The 21,088-nt window shown below is 50.2% G+C and overlaps 2 protein-coding genes across 6 annotated transcripts; one reads left to right on the forward strand and one right to left on the reverse strand.

The window, feature by feature from the left end:
- Window positions 1–103: 103 nt before the first annotated feature.
- On the forward strand, window positions 104–10,683 carry Snx21 (sorting nexin family member 21). Of its 4 annotated transcripts, none has more exons than XM_051143779.1 (3): window positions 104–701; window positions 1,094–1,251; window positions 9,789–10,683. In XM_051143779.1, the coding sequence occupies exons 1-3, from the start codon at window positions 440–442 to the stop codon at window positions 10,461–10,463; spliced, it is 1,095 nt and encodes a 364-aa protein (XP_050999736.1). In that variant the 5' UTR covers window positions 104–439; the 3' UTR covers window positions 10,464–10,683. The 4 variants fall into 4 exon arrangements, with proteins under 4 accessions (XP_050999736.1, XP_050999739.1, XP_050999738.1 ...); XM_051143782.1 differs by having other exon boundaries at window positions 371–701; window positions 1,094–1,244; window positions 9,789–9,945; XM_051143781.1 differs by lacking the exon at window positions 9,789–10,683 and adding an exon at window positions 1,681–1,806 and having other exon boundaries at window positions 371–701.
- Window positions 10,684–10,694: 11 nt separating this feature from the next.
- On the reverse strand, window positions 10,695–21,069 carry Acot8 (acyl-CoA thioesterase 8). Of its 2 annotated transcripts, XM_051143784.1 has the most exons (6): window positions 20,861–21,069; window positions 18,378–18,514; window positions 15,393–15,618; window positions 13,491–13,648; window positions 12,825–13,019; window positions 10,695–11,038 (listed from the first exon to the last, which is right to left on the reverse strand). In XM_051143784.1, the coding sequence occupies exons 1-6, from the start codon at window positions 20,986–20,988 to the stop codon at window positions 10,920–10,922; spliced, it is 963 nt and encodes a 320-aa protein (XP_050999741.1). In that variant the 5' UTR covers window positions 20,989–21,069; the 3' UTR covers window positions 10,695–10,919. The 2 variants fall into 2 exon arrangements, with proteins under 2 accessions (XP_050999741.1, XP_050999740.1); XM_051143783.1 differs by lacking the exon at window positions 18,378–18,514 and having other exon boundaries at window positions 20,861–21,027.
- Between the last annotated feature and the right edge of the window lie 19 nt (window positions 21,070–21,088).

Here is a 21,088-nt window from a genome sequence, read left to right on the forward strand (position 1 = left end):
GGTGTAAGGGAGGGCTGGGGCGAGCGCAGGAGGGGGCGCGGCCAGCCCGATCAGGGACAGTTTTGGGGGGAGGCCTGGCTCTCCCGGCTGCTCTCCACGCCCTTCCAGAAGATAGGAGCCTAGGAGTACAGCAGCTCCCGGAGCGGGCGGCTCGGGGCAGCGGCCTGGGCCGAGAGCTTCTTAAAGCCGCCGCAGGCCGCTGCACCGAATCCCGGGAGCCCTCCCCAAACGCACTTGGGACTCGGTGGGTGGAGGCGCGTCCTGGCCTGCAGGAGGAACTGGGTACAGGCTGTCCTCCAGCACGTCCCTACCGGCCACCGCCGCCGGGCGTGGCCTCTTGCGCCACGCCCCCTGACACGCCCCCGGGCCCCCTCTCCCGGCGGGGGTCCCCTCCCTCTTCGGCCCTGGACCCAGCGTGGCGCGCTCCCCGCTGGGTGCCATGGCCTCGCGGCTCCTGCACCGGCTGCGACACGCCCTGGCTAGCGATGGCCCGGGGGAGGCGGCGGCGGGCCCAGAGGCCGAGCAGTTCCCTGAGAGCTCCGAGCTGGAGGACGACGACGCCGAGGGCCTGTCCTCCCGCCTCAGCGGCACCCTCAGCTTCACTAGTGCAGAGGATGACCCGGACGACGACGAAGAGGACGACGACGAGGCGGGCCCCGACTCGCTAGCCTCCGGGGACGGGACTTCGGGAGAAGACGCAGGCGAGTGCGGGAGGACAGAGACAGGAATCCCCAGGGCTCGGTTAGGCCTCCCCGCTGGACGCGTTCCGAGAGCATCCCGGGGACTCTGAGTTATTCCCTAAACTCTTGACACTTTAAGCTCTTTCAGGCACCTTTTGGCAGTGTGACCTTGTGTCACAACACCATGGGAATCACCCCGTCTGGGGTTTTTTGTGGATCTTAAATGCACAGGATCAGGGAAACAAATGTATGCTGCGCTAGCTGCTTTGGGTGGAGATTTTAGCATCGTCTGCTGTAAGCCAAGCGCTGGGATAAAGCCCATCTCGCGCTAGTGAATGAGGTCATGGCATTTTGTTTACGTTAACTGTGGCGCTAGCCAGCCCCTTAATAAGACTGGTCATGTGCTTGTGCAGAACGAAGTCCTCCACCTGATGGACAACGGGGCAGTCAACCCCTGGCCCGGCAGCTACAGGATTTCTGGAAGAAGTCTCGGAACACCCTAGTTCCACAGCGGCTGCTTTTTGAGGTGACCAGCGCCAATGTTGTCAAGGACCCTCCCTCCAAGTACGTGGTGAGTGAGGTTCCAGGAACCCTTGAGCAGGGTCTAGAAGTGTTGCTGAAGTACACAGCTCTCTGGGGGTGTAGCTATGCAGTTAGAAATGGCTGTCCTTATTTTACACCTGGGGGTACTGAGCCCAGATAAGAGGAGGGGTGTACATTGAACAAGTCCTCAGGCAAATGACTTCTTTCTCTGAAACTGAAAAAGTGGCCTTAAGGAGCTGCCCCTGTCCTAGTTTTTTTTGTTGTTGTTGTTTTTGTTTTTGTTTTTTGTTGTTGTTGTTTTCGAGACAAGGTTTCTCTGTGTAGCCTTGGCTGTCCTGGACTCACTTTGCAGACCAGGCTGGCCTCGAACTCACAGCGATCCACCTGCCTCTGCCTCCCGAGTGCTGGGATTAAAGGCGTGCGCCACCACGCCCGGCTCTTTGTTTTGTTTTTCTAGACAGGGTCTCTCTGTGTAGCCTTGGTTGTCCTGGACTCACTTTGTAGACCAGGATTGGCCTTAAACTCAAGGTGATCCACCTGTCTCTGCCTCTGCCTCCCGAGTGCTGGTTTTAAAGGCATCCACCACCACGCCCAGCTCTGCCCTAGTTTTGAGGTTAAGAGAACTGGTGTGTGTGTGTGCGCGCGCTGTCCTGTACCCAGTGGATTTTTTTGTCAACTGCAGCTCCACAGAGTATGGTGACCCAGGATTAAGGAAATGCACTTTGGATGCGAGTCAACTTTGAATCACATCCCATATAGTCCACCAGTGGCTTCACCTTGGGTGGGTTCTATAACCTTTGCCCCCCCTTCCTCATTTGAGCAGTAGGAAACTGCATAAGATTATAACAGGATGTAAGTAAGACCAGGCACAAGTGTCTGAAGCACTGTCCGGCATTGTGAAATATTAAAATGGTAGCGATATAGTTTCAAATTACCTAATCTGAAATGCTTGAGAGTCCACAGCATTTGAGTGTCAACATGATGCCACAAGTGGAAAATTCCATGCCTAACTTCATGTGATGTGGGCTCAAAATGTAGACCCATTAAAAAAAATATTGCATAAGGAGCTGGGTGGTGGTGGCGCACACCTGTAATTCCAGCACCCTGGAGACAGAGACAGGTGGATCTCTGTGAGTTCGAGGCCAGCCTGGTTTACAAAGTGAGCCCAGGACAGGAAGGCTACACACAGAGAAACCCTGTCTCAAAAAACAAACAGCAACAACAACAACAACAACAAAAATATTGCATAAGGACTTGAAAAGCTGAGGTAATGAGACTGCCACAAGTTCAAGGCTAACCTGGGCTAAAGCCATACATCTAAATCCTGTCAAAAAAAAAAAAAAAAAAAAGCCAAACACCAAATGGGAATATTCTTTTTTTTTTTTTTTTTTTTTTTTTTTTTTTTTTTTTAGTGGTTTTTTGAGACAGGGTTTCTCTGTGTAGCCTTGACTGTCCCAGACTCACTTTGTAGACCAGGCTGGCCTCGAACTCACAGCAATCCGCCTGCCTCTGCCTCCCGAGTGCTGGGATTAAAGGCGTGCGCCACCACGCCCGGCGGGAATATTCTCATTGTTACAGCTACTTGTCTATCATGCTCAAGAACTCTGGGCTTTATCCCAAACCCCTGTAATTAGAGCTGAGTGTGATAGTGCAGTTGGGAAGTAGAGGCAAAAGTACCACTAAGAGTTTGGTGAGCTGGAGAGATGGCTCAAAGGTTAAGAGCACTGCCTGCTCTTCCAAAGGTCCTGAGTTCAATTCCCAGCAACCACGTGGTGGCTTGCAACCATCTATAATGAAATCTGGTGCCTTCTTCTGGTGTGCAGGTGTACATGCAGACAAAACATTGGATACACAAGAAATTAAAAAAAAAAAAAAAGTATCAAGAGTTTAAGGCCAGGGCTGGAGAGATGGCTCAGAGGTTAAGAGCACTGGCTGTTCTTCCAAAGGTCCTGAGTTCAATTCCCAGAAACCATGTAGTGGCTCATAACCATCTGTAATAAGAACTGGTGCCCTCTTCTGGTGTGCAGGCATACAGGTAGTCAGAATACTGTATACTGTATACATAGTAAGTAAATAAATCTTAAAAACAAATAAGCCTGCCTCTTTAAGAAAAAAAAAAAAGAGTTTAAGGTTAGTCCAGATACATAGCAAGGCCATTTTGGGCTACATAAGAACAAAAAACCCAAACTACCTTTAGGCTGTAAATATAAAGTACATATAAAATACGAGTTTCAGGAGCCAAGATGTAATGTTCAGTTGGTAGTGCTTGCCCAGCACTGCATGAATGTGGTATAGTGGCACGCACCTGTGGTCCCAGCACTTGGAAGAGGAGGATCAGGAGTTCAAGATCAGACCCAGCTACATAAGTTCAAGGCCAGTCTCCTGGAAGACATGAGATCCTATTGCAAATGATGGTTTGTTGTTGTTTATTTGTTTGTTTGTTTTTCAAGACAGGGTTTCTCTGTGTAGTCTTGGTTGGTCTGAACTTTCTTTGTAGACCAGGCTGGCCTCAAACTTCTGGAGCGGTGTACGCCACCACGCCCAGCTTTTTTTTTTTTTTTTTATTGTAATGCTCTTGTATTTAGACTTGGGTCCCATTTCTAAGAAATCTCATTGTATATATGCGAATATTCCAAAACCTGAGCTATTTCTGGTCCTAGGCACTTTGGATAAGAGATATTCATTCAGCCTGTATTCTTGGTCAGCTTTAAATTGGCAATGTCAGGCATCCAGACCCTGCTGCAGCCTCCCGATGAATCCGTGCTCCAGCATTCCTGCCTCCAGTGCCATCAGGGCTAAGGAGTTGAGTAAAGAGCAGTATGGAGCCAGATTTAGACCCGGTGTTTCCTTGCTGAGAAGCAGAGAGACTGGCAGAGAGAGAGATGTGACAGGCCCTGCTCCCTCCAAGCCATCTAAGCTAGCCAGTCCTGGCAGTGGCAACTCCCAGCTTGCCTGTCCCTCATCTTCACACCCTCCTTTACCTCTGACTCAGCAAGACAGGGGCCTGGAGCCCTGTCCCATATTTGGGGCTCTCCACCCCTCTCTGTTGCCTTGGTAATACGGGCCACACCCATGGTGTGACTCTTCCACTCTGTGCAGGGACTGATAGATGATGCTTTATATCTTGTTAAGAATCTAATCCTACGCATGCTACGTAGATGCTGTACCACTGAGCTACATGCCCCTAGCCCCTGATGATCCGATCTTAAGTGGCAAGTGCTCCAGAGCTTTAGGGTGGGGAAGTCAGCAGAGAGCAGCTTCCTCAGAAAAGAATGGGGGTGACACTGGAGACCCAGGTGGTGCAAGGAACGGCGGGGGCCATCCTCTGTTCACTCCTGTATCTAGAAAATGAAGACACTTCCTCTGGACAAGGGCCACCCCATGTCTCCGTATTTCTTCTCCTGGGGGGTCAAGAGTGAGGGTTTTAGAATCAGGTGTCCCGGCCAGTCTTTGTGCCCTCCACCTGCTCTTGGGGCCTGCTCCCTCAGCTGACAGACACCTTCCTTGCGGTGCCTTGATGAAGGTTAAGTGACGCCTCAATGGAGAAGTACTTGGTCCAGCATGAGGTACAGGGCAAGCACTCAGGGCGGTTGACAAAAGAGCAGTCACACCATGCTTTGGTGCTTCGGATGGAACCCATGGCCTCGCGCACGTTAGGAAGTGCTCTGCCACCGAACTACAGCTGAGCCCCAACAACTATAACCACTGTTATCTATCCTGGTGGATCATTACAAGTGTCAGGTAAAATAAATGGATATAAAATGGTCTTTGGCAAAAATATCAAAAATAAAAGTAGGGGGAGGGGGGAGGAGTAAATATGTTCAGAGTGTACTGTATACACATATGAAATTCTCAAAGAATTAACATGTTAAGACTTTAAAACTCAAGCTATAAACATAAAGGGCCCTCTGCAGAGTAGCTCTTCTACAGTGTGTCCTGTGGGAAATGGCTTTTCTTAGGGGCGGTTAATAAATGTAGAAAACAAGAAAAGAAGCTGGGCATGGTGGTGCACGCCTTTAGTCCCAGTACTAGGGAGGCAGAGGCAGGAGGATCACTGTGAGTTTGAGGCCAGCCTGGTCTACAAAGAGAGTCGAAGACAGCCAAGGCTACACAGAGAAACCCTGTCCCAAAACAAAAGAAACAAAAAGAAAAGAGTGAGGCCTGGCAGGTGGGCTTATATGCCCACTACCTGGGAGATGGAGGCAGGACTACTTTGGTCAGGAGTTCAAAGCCAGCCTGGGAGAAAAAGAAAACATTATCTAGTCAGTATGTTTGAATATTACAGAATTGAGGGGTGTAAAATGTTTTTGTTTTGTTTTTATTTTTTATTTGCATTGGTGTTTTGACTGCATGTGTGTCTGTGACAGGGTGTGGCATCCTCTGGAACTGGAGTTACAGACAGCTGTGAGCTGCCATGTGGGTGCCTGGAATTGAACTCAGGACTTCTGGAAAGAGTAGCGAGTGTTTTTCTTTTTTCCCCCGAGACAGGGTTTCTCTGTGTAGCCTCGGCCATCCTGGACTCACTTTGTAGACCAGGCTGGCCTCAAACTCAAAGCGATCCGCCTGCCTCTGCCTCCCGAGTGCTGGGATTAAAGGCGTGTGCCACCATGCCCGGCTTGAGTAGTGAGTGTTCTTAACCACGAGCCATCTCTCCAGCCCCCATTGTTTGTTTTTTAATGCACTGTGACCCTTCAAAAGACGAAAGACCAGGTAAACCTAACTGGGATAACAGTACTATTTATTTGCAGTTCCTTTGGATACATTTGAGAAAAGGGTCTGGGCATGCTGGGTAGCCCTTTAACATGGAACACTGGCAGGTGCAGGGTTTTTTGTTTTGTTTTGTTTTTGGTTTTTTGAGACAGGGTTTCTCTGTGTAGCCTTGGCCATTCTGGACTCACTTTGTAGACCAGGCTGGCCTCGAACTCCCAGTGATCCTCCTGCCTCTGCCTCCTGAGTGCTGGAATTAAAGGCGTGCGCCACCACGCCCAGTTTGGCAGGTGCGGGTTTAAGCATTAGCAGCTTGGCATGAATCCTCATCAGTCCCGGCTAATCCTCACTCTGGTTTCTCCTGTCTGTGGTTAATAGTTGTCTGGGTTAGTGTTTACCAAGCAGGAACAGTTACATCCTAACAGTTTCTCTCTCGGTTAAAATGTTGTTAGTGCCCCAGGGAAGTGCTCACTGGGTAAAAACACTTGCCTGACAACCTGAGTTTGATCCCCAGAGCCCATGAACGGACAGAACTGACTCCCCCAAAGTTGATCTGACCTCCATATGATAGCGTGGCAAATGTGCACAAATATAGCTCATACATAACACTTCATGCCACATACAACTAAAAATAAAATGTAACTTGTACCACCTTTTGCCTAACTTATGAGGGGCAGGGTGGTATGAAACCTGGGCCTTGAGCATGCTTGGGCAACTCAGTGGTTTTGTTTTTTGTTTTTTGTTTTTGTGAGACATGGTTTCTCTGTGTAGCCTTGGATGTCCTCTGTAGACCAGGCTGGCCTCAAACGCAGAGATCTGCCTGCCTCTGCCTCCTGAGTGCTGGGATTAAGGTGTGTGCCACCACACCCAGCTTCTAAGATTTATTTATTATGTATACATTGTTCTGCCTGCATGTACTCCTGCCGGCCAGAAGAGGGCACCAGATCACAGCATGAGGTTGCTGGGAATTGAACTCAGGACCTCTGGAAGAACAGCCAATGTTCTTAACCTCTGAGCCATCTCTCCAGCCTCTCAATCCTCTTTTTCTTTTTCTTTCTCTTTCTTTCTTTTTTGGCTTTTCAAGACAGGGTTTCTCTGTGTAGCCTTGGCTGTCCTGGACTCACTTTATAGACCAGGCTGGCCTGGAACTCACAGAGATCCACCTGCCTCTGCCTCCCAAGTGCTGGGATTATACCCAGTCCCCTCAATCATCTTTTTGATGTTTATTTTGAGACAGAGTCTAAGTACCCCAGGGTGGCCTTGAACTTCCTGTGTAAATCCTGTATTCAATCTTCCTGCCTCACCCCTCCTCTCATAACATTGTTCTTTAAAGGAACCCTCTTTTTCTAAAAATAAATTTAAAAGCCACCTTTATAGCACTACTTGTGAAAAGAGAAGCTAAAAAGTATAGAGGCTGCCAGGCCATTGGTTCAGGCCTGTAACCCCATCTTCTTGGGAGGCTGAGGTCATACGTTTGAGGCTTGCTTTTGCTACATAGTGAATTTAAGGCAATCCCAGGCAATTTAATGAGATCCTATCTCACAGTAACATGTGTGTGAAAAACACACACACACACACACACACACACACAAAGCTAGGCATGGTGAAGTGCATGTCTAATGTGTAAAGAGATGAGGATCAGGAGGAGTTCATCTTCAACTACATACCATGTTTGAGGCAGTCAGGGCTACAAGAGAACCCATCTCAGGAGCCGGGCGTGGTGGTGCACGCCTTTAATCCCAGCACTTGGGAGGCAGAGGCAGGTGGATCACTGTGAGTTCGAGGCCAGCCTGGTCTACAAAGTGAGTCCAGGATGGCCAAGGCTACACAGAGAAACCCTGTCTCAAAAAATCAAAAAAAAAAAAAAAAAAAAAAAAAGAGAACCCATCTCAAAAAGTGGAGGCAGGGTGTTGTAGGGGCTGGAGATTGTAGCTTGCCTATATATGCTTACCTAACACAAGCAAAGCCCCAGAAACGCATAGTTTGAGGCTGAAGGTGTCACTCAGTGGTACAGCATGCCTAGAAGGCCCAGGGTTCATTAGATCCTGCCAAATGCTGTTTCCTGAAGAGTGCTCTCAACTGACATTTCTGCCTCTTTCCTAAAAATAAAGATGAATCGTGTAAGAAGTACCGATCTATGCATGGGCTGGAGAGATGGCTCAGAGGTTAAGAGCACTGGATGCTCTTCCAAAGGTCCTGAGTTCAACTCGCAGCAACCATCTAGAATGAGATCTGGTGCCCTCTTCTGGCCTGTGGGTGTATGTGCAGGCAAAACACTGTATACAAAATAAATACATTTAAAAAAGAGAGAAAGAAAAAAGAAGTACCGATCTATGTTTACAAAAAGATAAAGGCATGGCAGCACATGACTGTAGTGCCGGCTACTTAGAAAGCCAAGGCAGGAAGATCACCTTACCTAGGATGTCAAAGCCACCAAGAAAACAAAGAGATACCTGCCCCCATCTCAAAATAAAGACTAGGAGGAGAAAAACCATTCATGGTGACTTATGCCTGTAATCCCAGCACTTGGGGATGAGGCAAGAGGGTCACCAAGAGTTCAAGGCTAGCCTGGGCTACAAAGCCCCTGGACTGTCCTACAGGGAACCGGAGGTATAGCTTGCATGGTTGGCAAGCATACAGGAAAGCCCTGGCTTCCATCTCCAGTTCTGCACACACTGGGTTGTGGTATTCCTGTAGTGTCAGCCAGGACCCATGAGACTATCTCCAAAAACCAAAACTCAGTCTTGCCAGCAAAACAGCCCAGCACTTGTCATGACCTGATGACCTGAGCTTAGTCCTCATTCCCAAGATGGAAGATGAGAACCAAATCCTGAAAGTTTTCCTCTAACCCCCATCTGTAAGCTATGGCATCCTGCTCAGATATGTGTGCCCAAACACAACAACAAACACACACACACACACACACACACACACACACACACACACACACCAAAAAGAATTAAAGGGACTAGGCATGGTGACACATTCCTTTAATTTTACCATTCAGGAGGCTGGACCAGACAATTGGTGAATTAGAGGCCATCTTGGGACACACTGAGGTTGTCCCAAAAAGGAATGGAACACAATCTGGAAGCCCTGCTGCTGACGCAGTATACCTCAGTGTGTGCCACCTAAAAACCTTGAGCACCAATACTCGTAAATTCCATACCGGAGCAAACAATGACCCTGACCCAGCAACTTTTCACTAGGGCAGAGGCAGATGTTGGGTTCCTGCTTTGCCTGAGGTCACAGGAAGGAAGCTGACTTGGGCTTCCTGGTCCAATGAACTCATACTTTTTGCTGCTGTGGCTGTCAGAAGACCTATCCTTTGGTCTAGTTTGAAAGAGCTTGGCCATGCCGGGTGGTGGTGGCACACGCCTTTAATCCCAGCACCTGGGAGGCAGAGGCGGGCGAATCTCGTGTGTTCGGAAGCTAGTCTGGTCTACAGGGTGATTCCAGGACAGCCAAGACTACACAGAGAAACCCTGTCTCAAAAATAACAAAACAAAACAAAAAACGAGATTGGCCAGTAATGTAGGGACAGCTATGTATCAGCGTGGCACACAGTTCTCAGATTGGCTCAGAGGCCCAAAAGATGGGTCTGGACTTCATCTCACTCAAGCGCATTTCTGTCTTTCTTTCCCCCTGTGCTGCCTTGGGCCTGGGTCATTTCAGAGGAGCCTCAGGTAAGAGGGGCTTGTGTTTCGGGTCACTGGCCAGCATCTTCCTCCCTCCTAGGCAATCCCAGGGGGAAGAGGTGAGGTGGAAGAGGCAGAACCCCCCAGCCCCCGCACTGTGGAAGGGAGGGAGGGACCCACAGATGTTTTACATCAGCCCTGACTTGCACCTTCCCTACAGCTCTACACCCTCGCCGTGATGGGCCCAGGGCCACCAGATCGCCAACCAGCCCAGATTTCTCGCCGCTACTCGGACTTTGAGAGGCTGCACAGAAACCTGCAGCGGCAATTCCGGGGCCCCATGGCTGCCATCTCCTTCCCTCGTAAGCGCCTGCGCCGGAACTTTACTGCAGAAACCATTGCCCGCCGTAGCAGGGCCTTTGAACAGTTTTTGGGCCACCTGCAGGCAGTGCCTGAGTTACGCCAGGCTCCAGACCTACAGGACTTCTTCCTGCTGCCCGAGTTGCGGCGGGCGCAGAGCCTCACCTGTACGGGCCTTTATCGCGAGGCTCTGGCCCTGTGGGCCAACGCTTGGCAGCTGCAGACCCAGTTGGGCACCCCTTCTGGCCTAGACCGCCCCCTGCTGACTCTGGCTGGGTTGGCTGTGTGCCACCAGGAACTGGAGGATCCTGGGGAGGCGAGAGCTTGTAGTGAGAAGGCTCTGCAGCTGCTGGGGGACAAGAGACCCCATCCTTTCCTGGCACCCTTTCTCGAGGCGCATGTCCGGCTCTCCTGGCGCCTGGGTCTGGACAAGCGGCAGTCCGAGGCTCAGCTTCAGGCGCTCCAGGAGGCAGGCCTCACCCCTACCCCACCCCCCAGCCTCAAGGAGCTGCTCATTAAAGAGGTGCTGGACTGATGAGTACCCAGCTGCCCCAGGCTAGGGGGCGAGGACTGAAAGGGGTTCTGGGAGCCCTTAAAGTAGCTCCCGAAGGAGTCTGCAGCAGCCCGAGAGGAACTTGGTTTTGCCGGGCTGGACTGCGAACAGGCTTTGGCTGGGATTATCCCAGGATGACACCAGGAGGAAGTCTCTTTAGTCTACCACAACCGGAGCCTGTGGCCAAGGTCAGAAATCAATGTTTCCTAAACCAGTGAAAGAGCTTGGCTGAAGGGCTGCAGACTGCTACTGGAGTCCTGGAATCCAGAGACAGGGGGAGGGCTGTAGTTCTATTAAAGGCCAGCTACTCCAGTGTTAGCAATCTCTTTATTGGATTGAAAAGGCAGGAAGCCCAGCTCTCAACAGCCAGCGACTCCTGCCTCAGGAATGGCAGTAGAAAAAGTCCTCTAGGCCCCAGGCTGAGCCAGTTATCTTCGACTATAGCTTACTCTCCGCTATCCGAGGCTTCAGTCGGATCACACCCTCCTGGGCACAGGTCACCGCAAGGACCCCATCCCGACGCCACAGCCGCCCATGCACTAGTCCTCGAGAGCCACCTGTGGGCAAGGAGAAGGGTGAGACCGGCCCCTGCTTCAGTCAGTGCAAGGCTGCTTTGCCTGCAGAGGGGTGTGACACGGCAGAATTGCCCCACACGAGGGCACATTGAAACCTCATGGTTCCCTGTGCCAAGTACCCCTTCCTGAGGCTCTTATAGCACCAAGGGCTCCACTTAATGGCTTAAAAGCACTTTCCACACATCTGCTCATTTCCTCAAAAGGATCACACAGAGACGCGCTCTGACAACAGGTTCCAAAGGCTTGGCCAAGCAGACTGCCACATCGCTGGCCACTTGTCAGAAACTCCAAGCCAAGTCCTGCCAGCTGGGAATTAACCCAAACTATCACCAGGGGGAGGAGGGGGCTGCCAGAGAGGGCCTGAGACTGTGAGGGGTGGCCCCTTTCCATCTAGAAGTTCTACCTCATGGTGGCTGAGTCTTACATGGGCAAAGCCCACTTAGACCTAACTGTGGCCATAGAGCGCCGGCTTCATTCTCTGTCCCGCTTTCCTGACCATGACACTAAAAGTACAAAAGAGGCCCGGGGCAAAGCTGACTGAGAATCCTGCCATGCTGTTGGTACTTAAGTAACCCTTTCCTGACTATGAGGGGTTGCTTAAGTTTCATCCGTTTTATAAAGCAAAGCTTTTCTTCCTTTGAAGTGTACTTCATTATAGACGAAGCCAGGGCTCTAACCCTAGACGTGACAAGTCTGGATTTCTCTCTGTTCCCTACATGGAGCATCTTGAAGTGACACTTTTAGAGACCTGAGTGCTCGGCCTCCTGTGCTACTCACAGAATCAGTTAGGGAGCTCCTTGGAAACATGGTTTACAGCCGGATGGTGGCAATCCCAGCACTGGGGAGGCAAAGGCAGGCAGGTCTCTGTGAGGTCCAGGCCATCCTGGTCTACATAGTGAGCTCCAAGACAGCTAAGGCTCTGTTACACAGAGAAACCCTGTCTCAAAAAACCAAACAACAACCACCCTACCACCACCACCACCACAACCCCATAGTTCACTGAGGATGGAGCTCAGTTAGTAGAGGGCTTGCCTGGCATACAAGGGGCCCTGGACTTGATCCCCAGCACTGCATAAACGACATGGTGGTTTACACCTGTAATCCCAGCACTCAAGAGGAGGTAGGAGGCTTATGTAGTGTAGATCACCTTTAGTTACAGAGTAAGTTTGAGGCTGACCTAAGATATGTGAGACTCTGGTTTAAAAAAAAAAAAGCAGTTTCCTGGATCTGATCCAGGACCTGCTGGGGCACAATGCAATCTGTTTAGAAAGAGCTCCCTCAAGTGGCAGTTTGATGGCTTACTAGGCTTACACGGTCCTGTCTACCTAATATAACTCTATTAATTCAGATGAAAAAACCAAGCCAGTCCAGGACAGCCAAGGCTACACAGAGAAACCCTGTCTCGAAAAAACAAACAAACAAACAAACAAAAAACAGATGAAAAAAACCAAGCCAGTCCAGGACAGCCAAGGCTACACAGAGAAACCCTGTCTCGAAAAAACAAACAAACAAACAAAAACAGATGAAAAAACCAAGAAGCCAGGCATGGTGGCTTCCAGCACTTGGGGTGTGGAGGCAGGATGATCAGGAATTCAAGGCCAGACTCCATTCCTCCATTCTGTATAGAGTTCAAGACCAGCAGGGGCTACATGAGACAAGAAGGCGCGGGGGCAGGCGGGGGGTGGGGGTGGGGGGTGTGCAGTAGCATCCAAAAATAAAGCAGGCTCCTTAGCATCCCAAAGACACTGACCCACGGGCCCACACTCACCAGCCCAGGGGCTCTCGCACTCGTACAGCATCCAGTGGTCAGCTCGGAATGGGGCGTGGAACCACATGGAGTGGTCCAGCGAGACCATGAAGTTCACTTTATACTTGGACTGGTGGGGCAGCAATGCCGTGCCGAGGAAGGCGTAGTCAGAGATATAAGCAGCCACACAGCAGTGCATCTTGATGTCGCCCTCCCCTGCAACAGGTCCCAATCCCATCAGCCCTGGGCTCCTGGCCTTTCCAGCTCAGGTCCTGCAGGGAGGTGGGGGAGAAATGGGCTGCCACACACAAACTGGGCACTGTGCATGGGCACCTGGCCCAGGGTAGGACGTGTGTAAGGATAAAGGAGGTGGGGACTAAGGGAAGGCAGGAAGTCAGATGCAAGCCCATTCCCCCAAGTCTCCTCAATCACATCTAGGGTTAGCTGTTGTCCCAGATAAGAACCTCAGCAAGGCACCTTGCTTCCACCCAGAAAGGTCCAACAATGGAGTTACAGTCACCTCGCCATGCTCATGTTAAAGGGTAAGGGTGGAAATGGAGCCAAATTCTGCATAACTCAGATTAGGAAACAGGCCAAAGAGAGTGGTATGCCCAGGTGACAGAGGGCAGATGAGTGGCAAGGCCTAGATCCCTGGGGCGTTTTCCCCAATTCATGGGTCCCTCTTACCAATATAGCCCCGGGCTCGCACCCAGAACATCTGTTTGGGCTCCAGTGTCTGCAGCTGGCTCAGGATGGGTGGGTTCACCAGCTTGATCTCAATAGGCACCTCTTGGGCAGCAATTCGGTTCAGACCCACTCGGTATTTCTCGTGGAGGTTAGGGTCCCTGAAAGTAGAGACAGGGACAGAACCATTTGCCACAGGGGGCTTCTGTCCTGGAAAGCTTCCTCATGTAGTTGACAAAGCAATACAGGGTTGGAATCCCTTCCTTGTCACTTCAACCATGCAGCCTTGAGCAAGTCAGTCACCTCTGAGCCTATTTTTCCCATCTGAAACATGAGTAATGATGTGACCTGTTTCACAGCAAGTGTCATACACAGTTAAGGCCTAGGCACTGCACACGACCAAAACTCGACTCCTTGCCACAACCTCACGTGACAAGTGTGGTCATTACTGCAGCTGATAAGAGAAGTGAGCACAGGAGACCCAGGTGCTTGCTCGTCTGATGCCAGGCAGTCTGGACCCACAGCCATACATCCTGCGCCTGCATTCTCCATCCTAAGCAGTTAGGAGCCCTGTGTGCTGAGGTGACACCATTTCCACGGAACCCTCAGTGTTCTTAGTGGGCGGGCACTGCCATTCCCACCCCATCTGTGGGCGGCTTGTCTGCACTGTCCACTGTGGCAGCCACTCGGCTGGGGACTTGAAATGTGGCTCCTGTAACTAGAGAGAACAAAATCAGTGAGGGATGTGGGATGGCGATGTGGCTCCATGGCAGGGAGCCTGCCTAGCATGCACAAAGCCCTGGGGATTTGACCCCTAGCACCACACACACAAAAGGATTGTTCATTCTAGCTCATTAATTTTATTTATTTGCTTGTTTCTTTGTTTTCCGAGACAGGGTTTCTCTGTGTAGCCTTGGCTGTCCTGGACTCACTTTGTAGACCAGGCTGGCCTCGAACTCACATCAGTCCACTTGCCTCTGCCTCCCGAGTGCTGGGATTAAAGGCTTGTGCTGCCACCACCCAGTTCTAGCTCATTAATTTTAAAATAGCCTAAAGGGTTAGATGCTACCTTATTGACCAGCGCAGTCCTAAGATCAGGCTCCTTTAACGACAATGCGTTATTTTTCCTTCTATGCTTTCGTTTTGTCTGTTAGTGGTTTAATACTCACATGGTGAGGCGTGTGTACCTGTTATTTAATCCCCACAGCAGCCTTATGAGGTAGTTATACTTAGCTCCATTTATAACCGAAGCTACAGCACAAGCACTAGACATGGACGTGAATGTCAGAAGACAACCTTCTGGCCGGGCGTGGTGGCGCACGCCTATAATCCCAGCACTCAGGAGGCAGAAACAGGTGGATCGCTGTGAGTTCGAGACCAGCCTGGTCTACAAAGCGAGTCCAGGACAGCCAAGGCTAACACAGAGAAACCTTGTCTCGAAAAACAAAACAAGATAGACAAACAACAAAAAAAAGATCTGGTGCTGTCTTCTGGTATGCAGGCACACATGCAGGCAGAATACTGTATACATAATAAATAAATAAATCTTTAAAAAAAAGAAATGGAGAATAGAAATATCAGAATGCATCTAATCTAGTCATGTGAGTACTGTTTTCTTTTTTATTTAAAGACAGGATCTCTCTACATAGGGTAGGCTGGCTGGGACTCCTCATGTAGACCAGGCTAGCTTTGAACTCTCACAGACCTGATGTCTCTGGCCTAAGTGTGTTTTTCACTATAGGTCAAAGTAGTAAAGGTTTTAAGATCTGGGGTGCAGCTCGGTGGTAGAATACATCTAGCATACACGAGGCCCCGAGGCTTGATCATTAGAACCATAAAAATTAGATGAAAGAAGTTTAAAAATTAAAACACCACCAACCCCTTTCTGGAATCCTCGGGTCTCACCTTAAATACTGCTCAATGAGGCCCTCGCGGTCCAGCAGCTCTTCTGGTGGGGGTACAGTGGGCATGGAAAACTGGTGCTGCAGGGGGCTGGGCTGCATCCGCTGGAAGGAAGCCTGACAAATGAAGATGGCCTTGCCATGCTGCACGGCCTTCACAGAGCGCACTGAGAAACTTGCTCCTGTTCGTGTCCGCTCCACATGGTACAACACTGGCACCTTCGGGTCCCCTGCAGTAGACATAAAGGGCACAGTGATCCTGCGGAAATCCATGGGCCCTATCATCAATCACAGTTAGTAAGACAGACACCGCTGTTTTCCTCATCCTAATTTTTTTTTGTGTTTCGTTTTAGTTGTTGTTTTGAGACAGGGCTTCACTCTATAACCTAGGTTGGCCTGGAACTCTGGGCAATCTTCTTGCCTCTGCCTCTCAAATGCTACAGTTAAAGCTGAGAACCATCATGCCCCCCCCCCTTTTTTCTGAAGACAGATTTCTCACTATAGTGTTGTCCCTTGCTTTTGGCAGAGACCCCGACAGTCGGGGGAGTGGGCTCGTCTACAGTAGAAGACAGGGAACGTGCTAGGTGTGCCCTGACTGGAAGCTGCAGGGGAGCCACCTAGAAGGGGATAGTCCGTGCAATTGCTTAGGGACACGCATTTGGCCTTCTCCACTTGGTCCAAAGTCAGAAACAGGTAAAATTAGAAGAGCTGTCAGTCATTAACCAAGTCCTTGTCCTGAACTCACAGAGATCTGCCTGCCTTTGCCACCCAAGTGCTGGGATTATAGGTGTGCACCATCACACCTGCACCAATCCACTTCTTGTTTCTAGGTTTTTAGCCTTTCTCTGCACTTGAGAGGCAGAGGCAGGGGGATTGCTGTGAGTTCAAGGCCAACTTGGTCTACAAAGCAAGTCCAGGACAGTCAAGGCTACACAGCCTTGTTTGTTTGTCTCGAAAAACAAAACAAAACCCACTAAAGCCAACTGATATATTTAGGCACCAGTCTATAATGCCAACACCCACCATGCAGGAGCTTGAGGCAGAAAGATCAGAATTCCAAGCCAGACTTGGTAACCTAGCTTAAAAACAAAGAAAACCTACTCAGGTATCTCACTAGGTTGGAAGAATCCCAGTTTAAAAAGGCCAGAGTTGGGCTGGGATGCAGCTCAGTTGGCATAGGGCTTGCCTAAAATGAAGGAAACCGTAGGTTCTACCTAACACCAAATAAACAAGCTGTGGCGGTGTGTACCCGAGGAGACGCAGGCAGGAGGGTTAGAACTTCAGGGTCATGCATGGCTACACAGCACATCTGCGGCCTCCACTATGCAAGCAGCGACGTCACCATCCCAGACCCTGAGTCTGCAATGAGAACTCCCTGCAGCCTAGTCAGAGCTTTAAGACTCTAAAAGACCCTATGGAAATATCTCTGGTCCCACTTCCCTTCTGTTTCACAGATGAGATGAATCTTAGCAAAAGAAGGTAACTCATTCAAGAGTACCTTGGCAAGTATTACACAGCTGAAACTCAGTCTCCAAACTGCCTACCCTCTAGTCCAATTGCAGTTAACACAGCACTCTGAAGATTTAGCAGTCTTGACACTTGAACAGTATAAAGGACGAAGAAGAGAGCCAGGTGTGGTGGCGCAGGCCCTCACTGTCAAACACTCGGAAGCCAGGAGCAGGAGATCTTTGTGAGTTCACGGCCAGCCTGGTGTAAATGGTGAGTTTCAGGCCAGCCAGGCAGGCTATATATACAGTAAGACCCTGGCTCAAAACGACAACAATGGCGAGATGGCTTGTCCATTAAGAGCACTTTTTGTTCTTGCAGAGGACCCATGTTTGGTTCCTACCACCTATGTGGTGGCTCACAGTCCCTTGTAACTCCAAATTCCAGGGGACTCAATGCCCTCTTCTGGCCTCATCAGACAACAGGAAAGCAGCCTGGTGCTCAGAAACTCATTTAGGCATATACATATGCACATACACTTTAAAAAAAAATAAGTACCTTTTTTTTGTTTGTTTGTTTTTCGAGACAGGGTTTCTCTGCGTAGCCTTGGCCATCCTGGACTCACTTTGCAGACCAGGCTGGCCTCGAACTCACAGCGATCCGCCTGCCTCTGCCTCCCGTGTGCTGGGATTAAAGGCGTGCGCCACCACGCTGCCCGGCTAGTACTTTTTTTTTTTTTTAATGAGTGAGTGTTGGTTTTGGTGGCAACCTTTAATTCCAGCTCTTGGGAGGCAGAGGCAAGCAGATCTCTGTGAGTTCCAGGTCAGCCAGACATACACAGTAAGACTCTGCCTCAACAAAACAAGCCAGGCATGCTAGTGCACACCTTTAATCCCAACACTCCAGTGGCAGAGGAAGGTGGATTGCTGTGAGTTCGAGGCCAGCCTGGTCTACAAAACAAGTCCAGGACAATCAAGGCTACACAAACCCTGTCTTGGGAAAAACCAACAACAACAACAACAAACCAAACCAAAGGAAAAAAATGAATAAAGAACAGAGCCAAGCCTGGAGAAATGCAGACTGGGGCTAGCCAGGGCTGCACAGTGAGACTCTACCTCAAAATAAAATACAACAAAAAGCCACAAAGATAGGCCCACCGAGAGCTGCTGAGCATCAGTCCACGGCAGTGAGAAACACAGAACAAGCACTCAGTCCCAGTGGGTGTGACAAGGATCTAGGTCAGTTCCAGATCCTGTCTCAGCCACTTAAGTGTTGAGATTACAGACCGGAGCCGACAAGATGGGCCCTCTCCCTGCTTTTTTTTTTTTTTTTTTTTTTTGGTACTTGAGATGCAACACAGACCCTCCCATGTGCTAGCCAAGGGCACTACCATTAAGCTACATGCTCAGCCCCCCAGGTTCCTTTCAGAGGATCCTCTTCTCTGATTCTCCCATCTCTTCTCCTTCAAAGCCAGGAAGGGAGAAGTGACTGCTGGGCCACCAAGGTGGAGCCAGCAAGCAGGGAGCCAGGGGACCAGGTTTACCTGCCCGAACAAAGTAGCAGTGCAGGGAGTGCACGTGGACGTCTTCACTCACAGACTTGGCGGCGGCCACCAGGGCTTGGCCCACAATCTGACCCCCAAAGAGCCGCTGGGAAGTGGGTACCCAGTAATGCCTTCCTCTGTGGGGAGAGGAAAGTGGAAAAGACTTGAGGGGTGCTCTGAATTCCATAAGCCTCAAGTAAAGGATCTAAGGTTATTTGGGTCTGTAGTGACAATTCTGGAATTCTGATTTCTTAGAGAGAGAGAGAGAGAGAGAGAGAGAGAGAGAGAGAGAGAGAAGAAGAAGAAGAAGAAGAAGAAGAAGAAGAAGAAGAAGAAGAAGAGAAAGAAGAAGAAGAGGAGAAAGAAGAAGAAGAAGAAGAAAAGAAAAGAAAAGAAAAGAAGGAGAGGAGAGGAGAAGAGAGGGAGAGAGAGATTAGAAACCTGTTTTTGTTTTAATCCCAGGTGTGGCGATGTGAGGCTGCTTTGGACTGCCCGAGGCAGCTGACTGATTTGCCTCCAGCTGCCTTGTGCTCTAGCAGGGGTGTGGTCTTGCCAGCTGCAGATAGTTTCTGAGTTTGTGTGAGGCTTAGAATTCTGGGAACTTTTCAGAGGGTCTATAAATGCTAGAGCCATAAGCGGCTGGGTCAGTGGCTATTGGTCATTTAGGGTTGTTCGTTATAGTTTGCTAGTAGTCATGCTCAAAGAACAAACAAAAGGAAAGAAATTAGATTCAGGGCTCTCTCTCCCTCCCTCTGCCCCTCCCCCTCCCTCCCCCTTCCTTTCCCTTATCTAGTGATAGGGGGTGAAATGGGCAGGTGGGGACTGATAAAGGTGGGAAAAAGAAGAACCCACAAAGTAGCAAAGACCAGCCATACAGGTCCATTTTCAGAACCCAAGGAAAGCCAAGGTCTCTGTTCTGAAATCTCTTACATCGCTGCATAAAACTTCAGGCTTTATATCTGCCCAAACTTTCCGTGGACTCCAGCCACATGTCATGAGCCAACTCCCTTGGTTTACAGCAGGAGTATAGGAAGTAAGTCCACACAACTCGACCATTATTAATCCTGGCAGTTTCAAGTCCACAGTTTCTTCCCCTCCACAAACCAGGGAAAGGTAGAGAGGCCCCAAAAGGACATGAGGAATCCAAAAACAGATCTGGAGCAGACTGTATACATGAAAGATTGCCACTGGCACTCCATAACTGTGACAAGGCATGTCTTCCAAGAACTGGCTTCGGAGCCAAAAGGGTCTCCTCCCTGAGACATCCCAACTAACTCCCTGAAAGAGAGAGGGGGAGAGAGAGAGGGAGGGAGGGTGGGGGGGGGGGAGAGAGAGAGAGAGGGAGGGAGGGTGAGGGGGGGGGAGAGAGAGAGAGAGAGAGAGAGAGAGAGAGAGAGAGAGAGAGAGAGAGAGGAGGAGAGAGAGGGGGCGGGGAGAGATAAGTTTAACTGTCCAATGGTCTGAAGTTGTGCAATTCAATTCAAATGAACAACCTGGCCTGGTGTTCCAGGTGAAAGGGCTTACCCAGGGCTGGAGCCTGACCCTGAGTCCTGGGGTTACATTTTTCATTACACTACACTTTGGAAATTACTCCTGCTGCCGGGTGTGGTGGAACACGCCTTTAATCCCAGCACTCGGGAGGCAGAGGCAGGCTGATCCATGTGAATTCGAGGCCAGCCTGGTCTACAGAAATTAACTAATTAAAAAGAAAGAAAATCACTGCTGGCCAAGACTATAATTACCTACGTGGAAGAGTGATCAAAGTAAAGATAAAGGTCTGATAAAAATCAGAGAGATGTAGAGGTTGAAACTGTCACTAAACCGGCATGGCGGTGCACACCTTCATCTCAGCACTTGGGAGGCAGAGGCTTGCTGATATCTGTGAGTTCAAAGCCAGCCTGGTCTACATAGAGTTCCAGGCTGGTGCTGCACTCCTGCCAGCACTGAGGAGGCAAACGTGGGTGGGTCCCCCTTGGGATCCAGGCCATCCTAGTCTTTGTAGTGAATTCCAGGGCAGCCATGACTATATAGTGACACCCTGTCTGTAAACAAACCAACAAAAATCCCACGCTACCATTCACCAACTTCAGTGATGCCCTGGAAGAAAACATACCCCAAGATAAATAATGACTTACCAGCCCCGTTAATGGTGCAGGGATGGGGTGAAAAACAACAGGGCAGTGAGCTTGTTAGAGTAGCGTATTGGTTTTAAAACCCGATCAGCTGAGTACCCTCAGGCAAACCACTGCCCACGGTAGTTGATTCTACCAGACTAAGCTGCCTTGAAGCGCAAACCAGTCACCCACTCCCTTTTTAAACCCCTAGATCGCGTGAAGACCAAGGACGGTTGTCATGGACACGCTTCAGAATTTGCACCCTGCACAGAACTCTTAACCCCAAGTGGGGTCGACGGGGAGCGGCGGTAATCGTGACTCTATAGTGAAACAGGGGTGCGAGCCTGGTTCAGGGGTGCGGCCAGCTACCTGAAGAGATCCTCATCTAGCGGCTCGAGGTTGAGCACGCTGGTGACCAGCACACTACGGAGGTCCCCGGAAAGGTCGCCGCGGTCGGCGTCGCTGTGATCATCCCCCGGGGCCTCTGGCGCTGACATCCTGACCTCCCACTGTCTGCGCGAGACACGCGGAAACTTATAGAGGCGCCCAGCGCTTCCGGCAGGTCGCCCCAGTGACCGGAAATCCCTAGGGCTTTGC

This window comes from Acomys russatus, chromosome 4 (genome assembly GCF_903995435.1).
Source record: "Acomys russatus chromosome 4, mAcoRus1.1, whole genome shotgun sequence".
In the NCBI taxonomy this organism is placed as follows: Eukaryota; Metazoa; Chordata; class Mammalia; order Rodentia; family Muridae; genus Acomys; species Acomys russatus.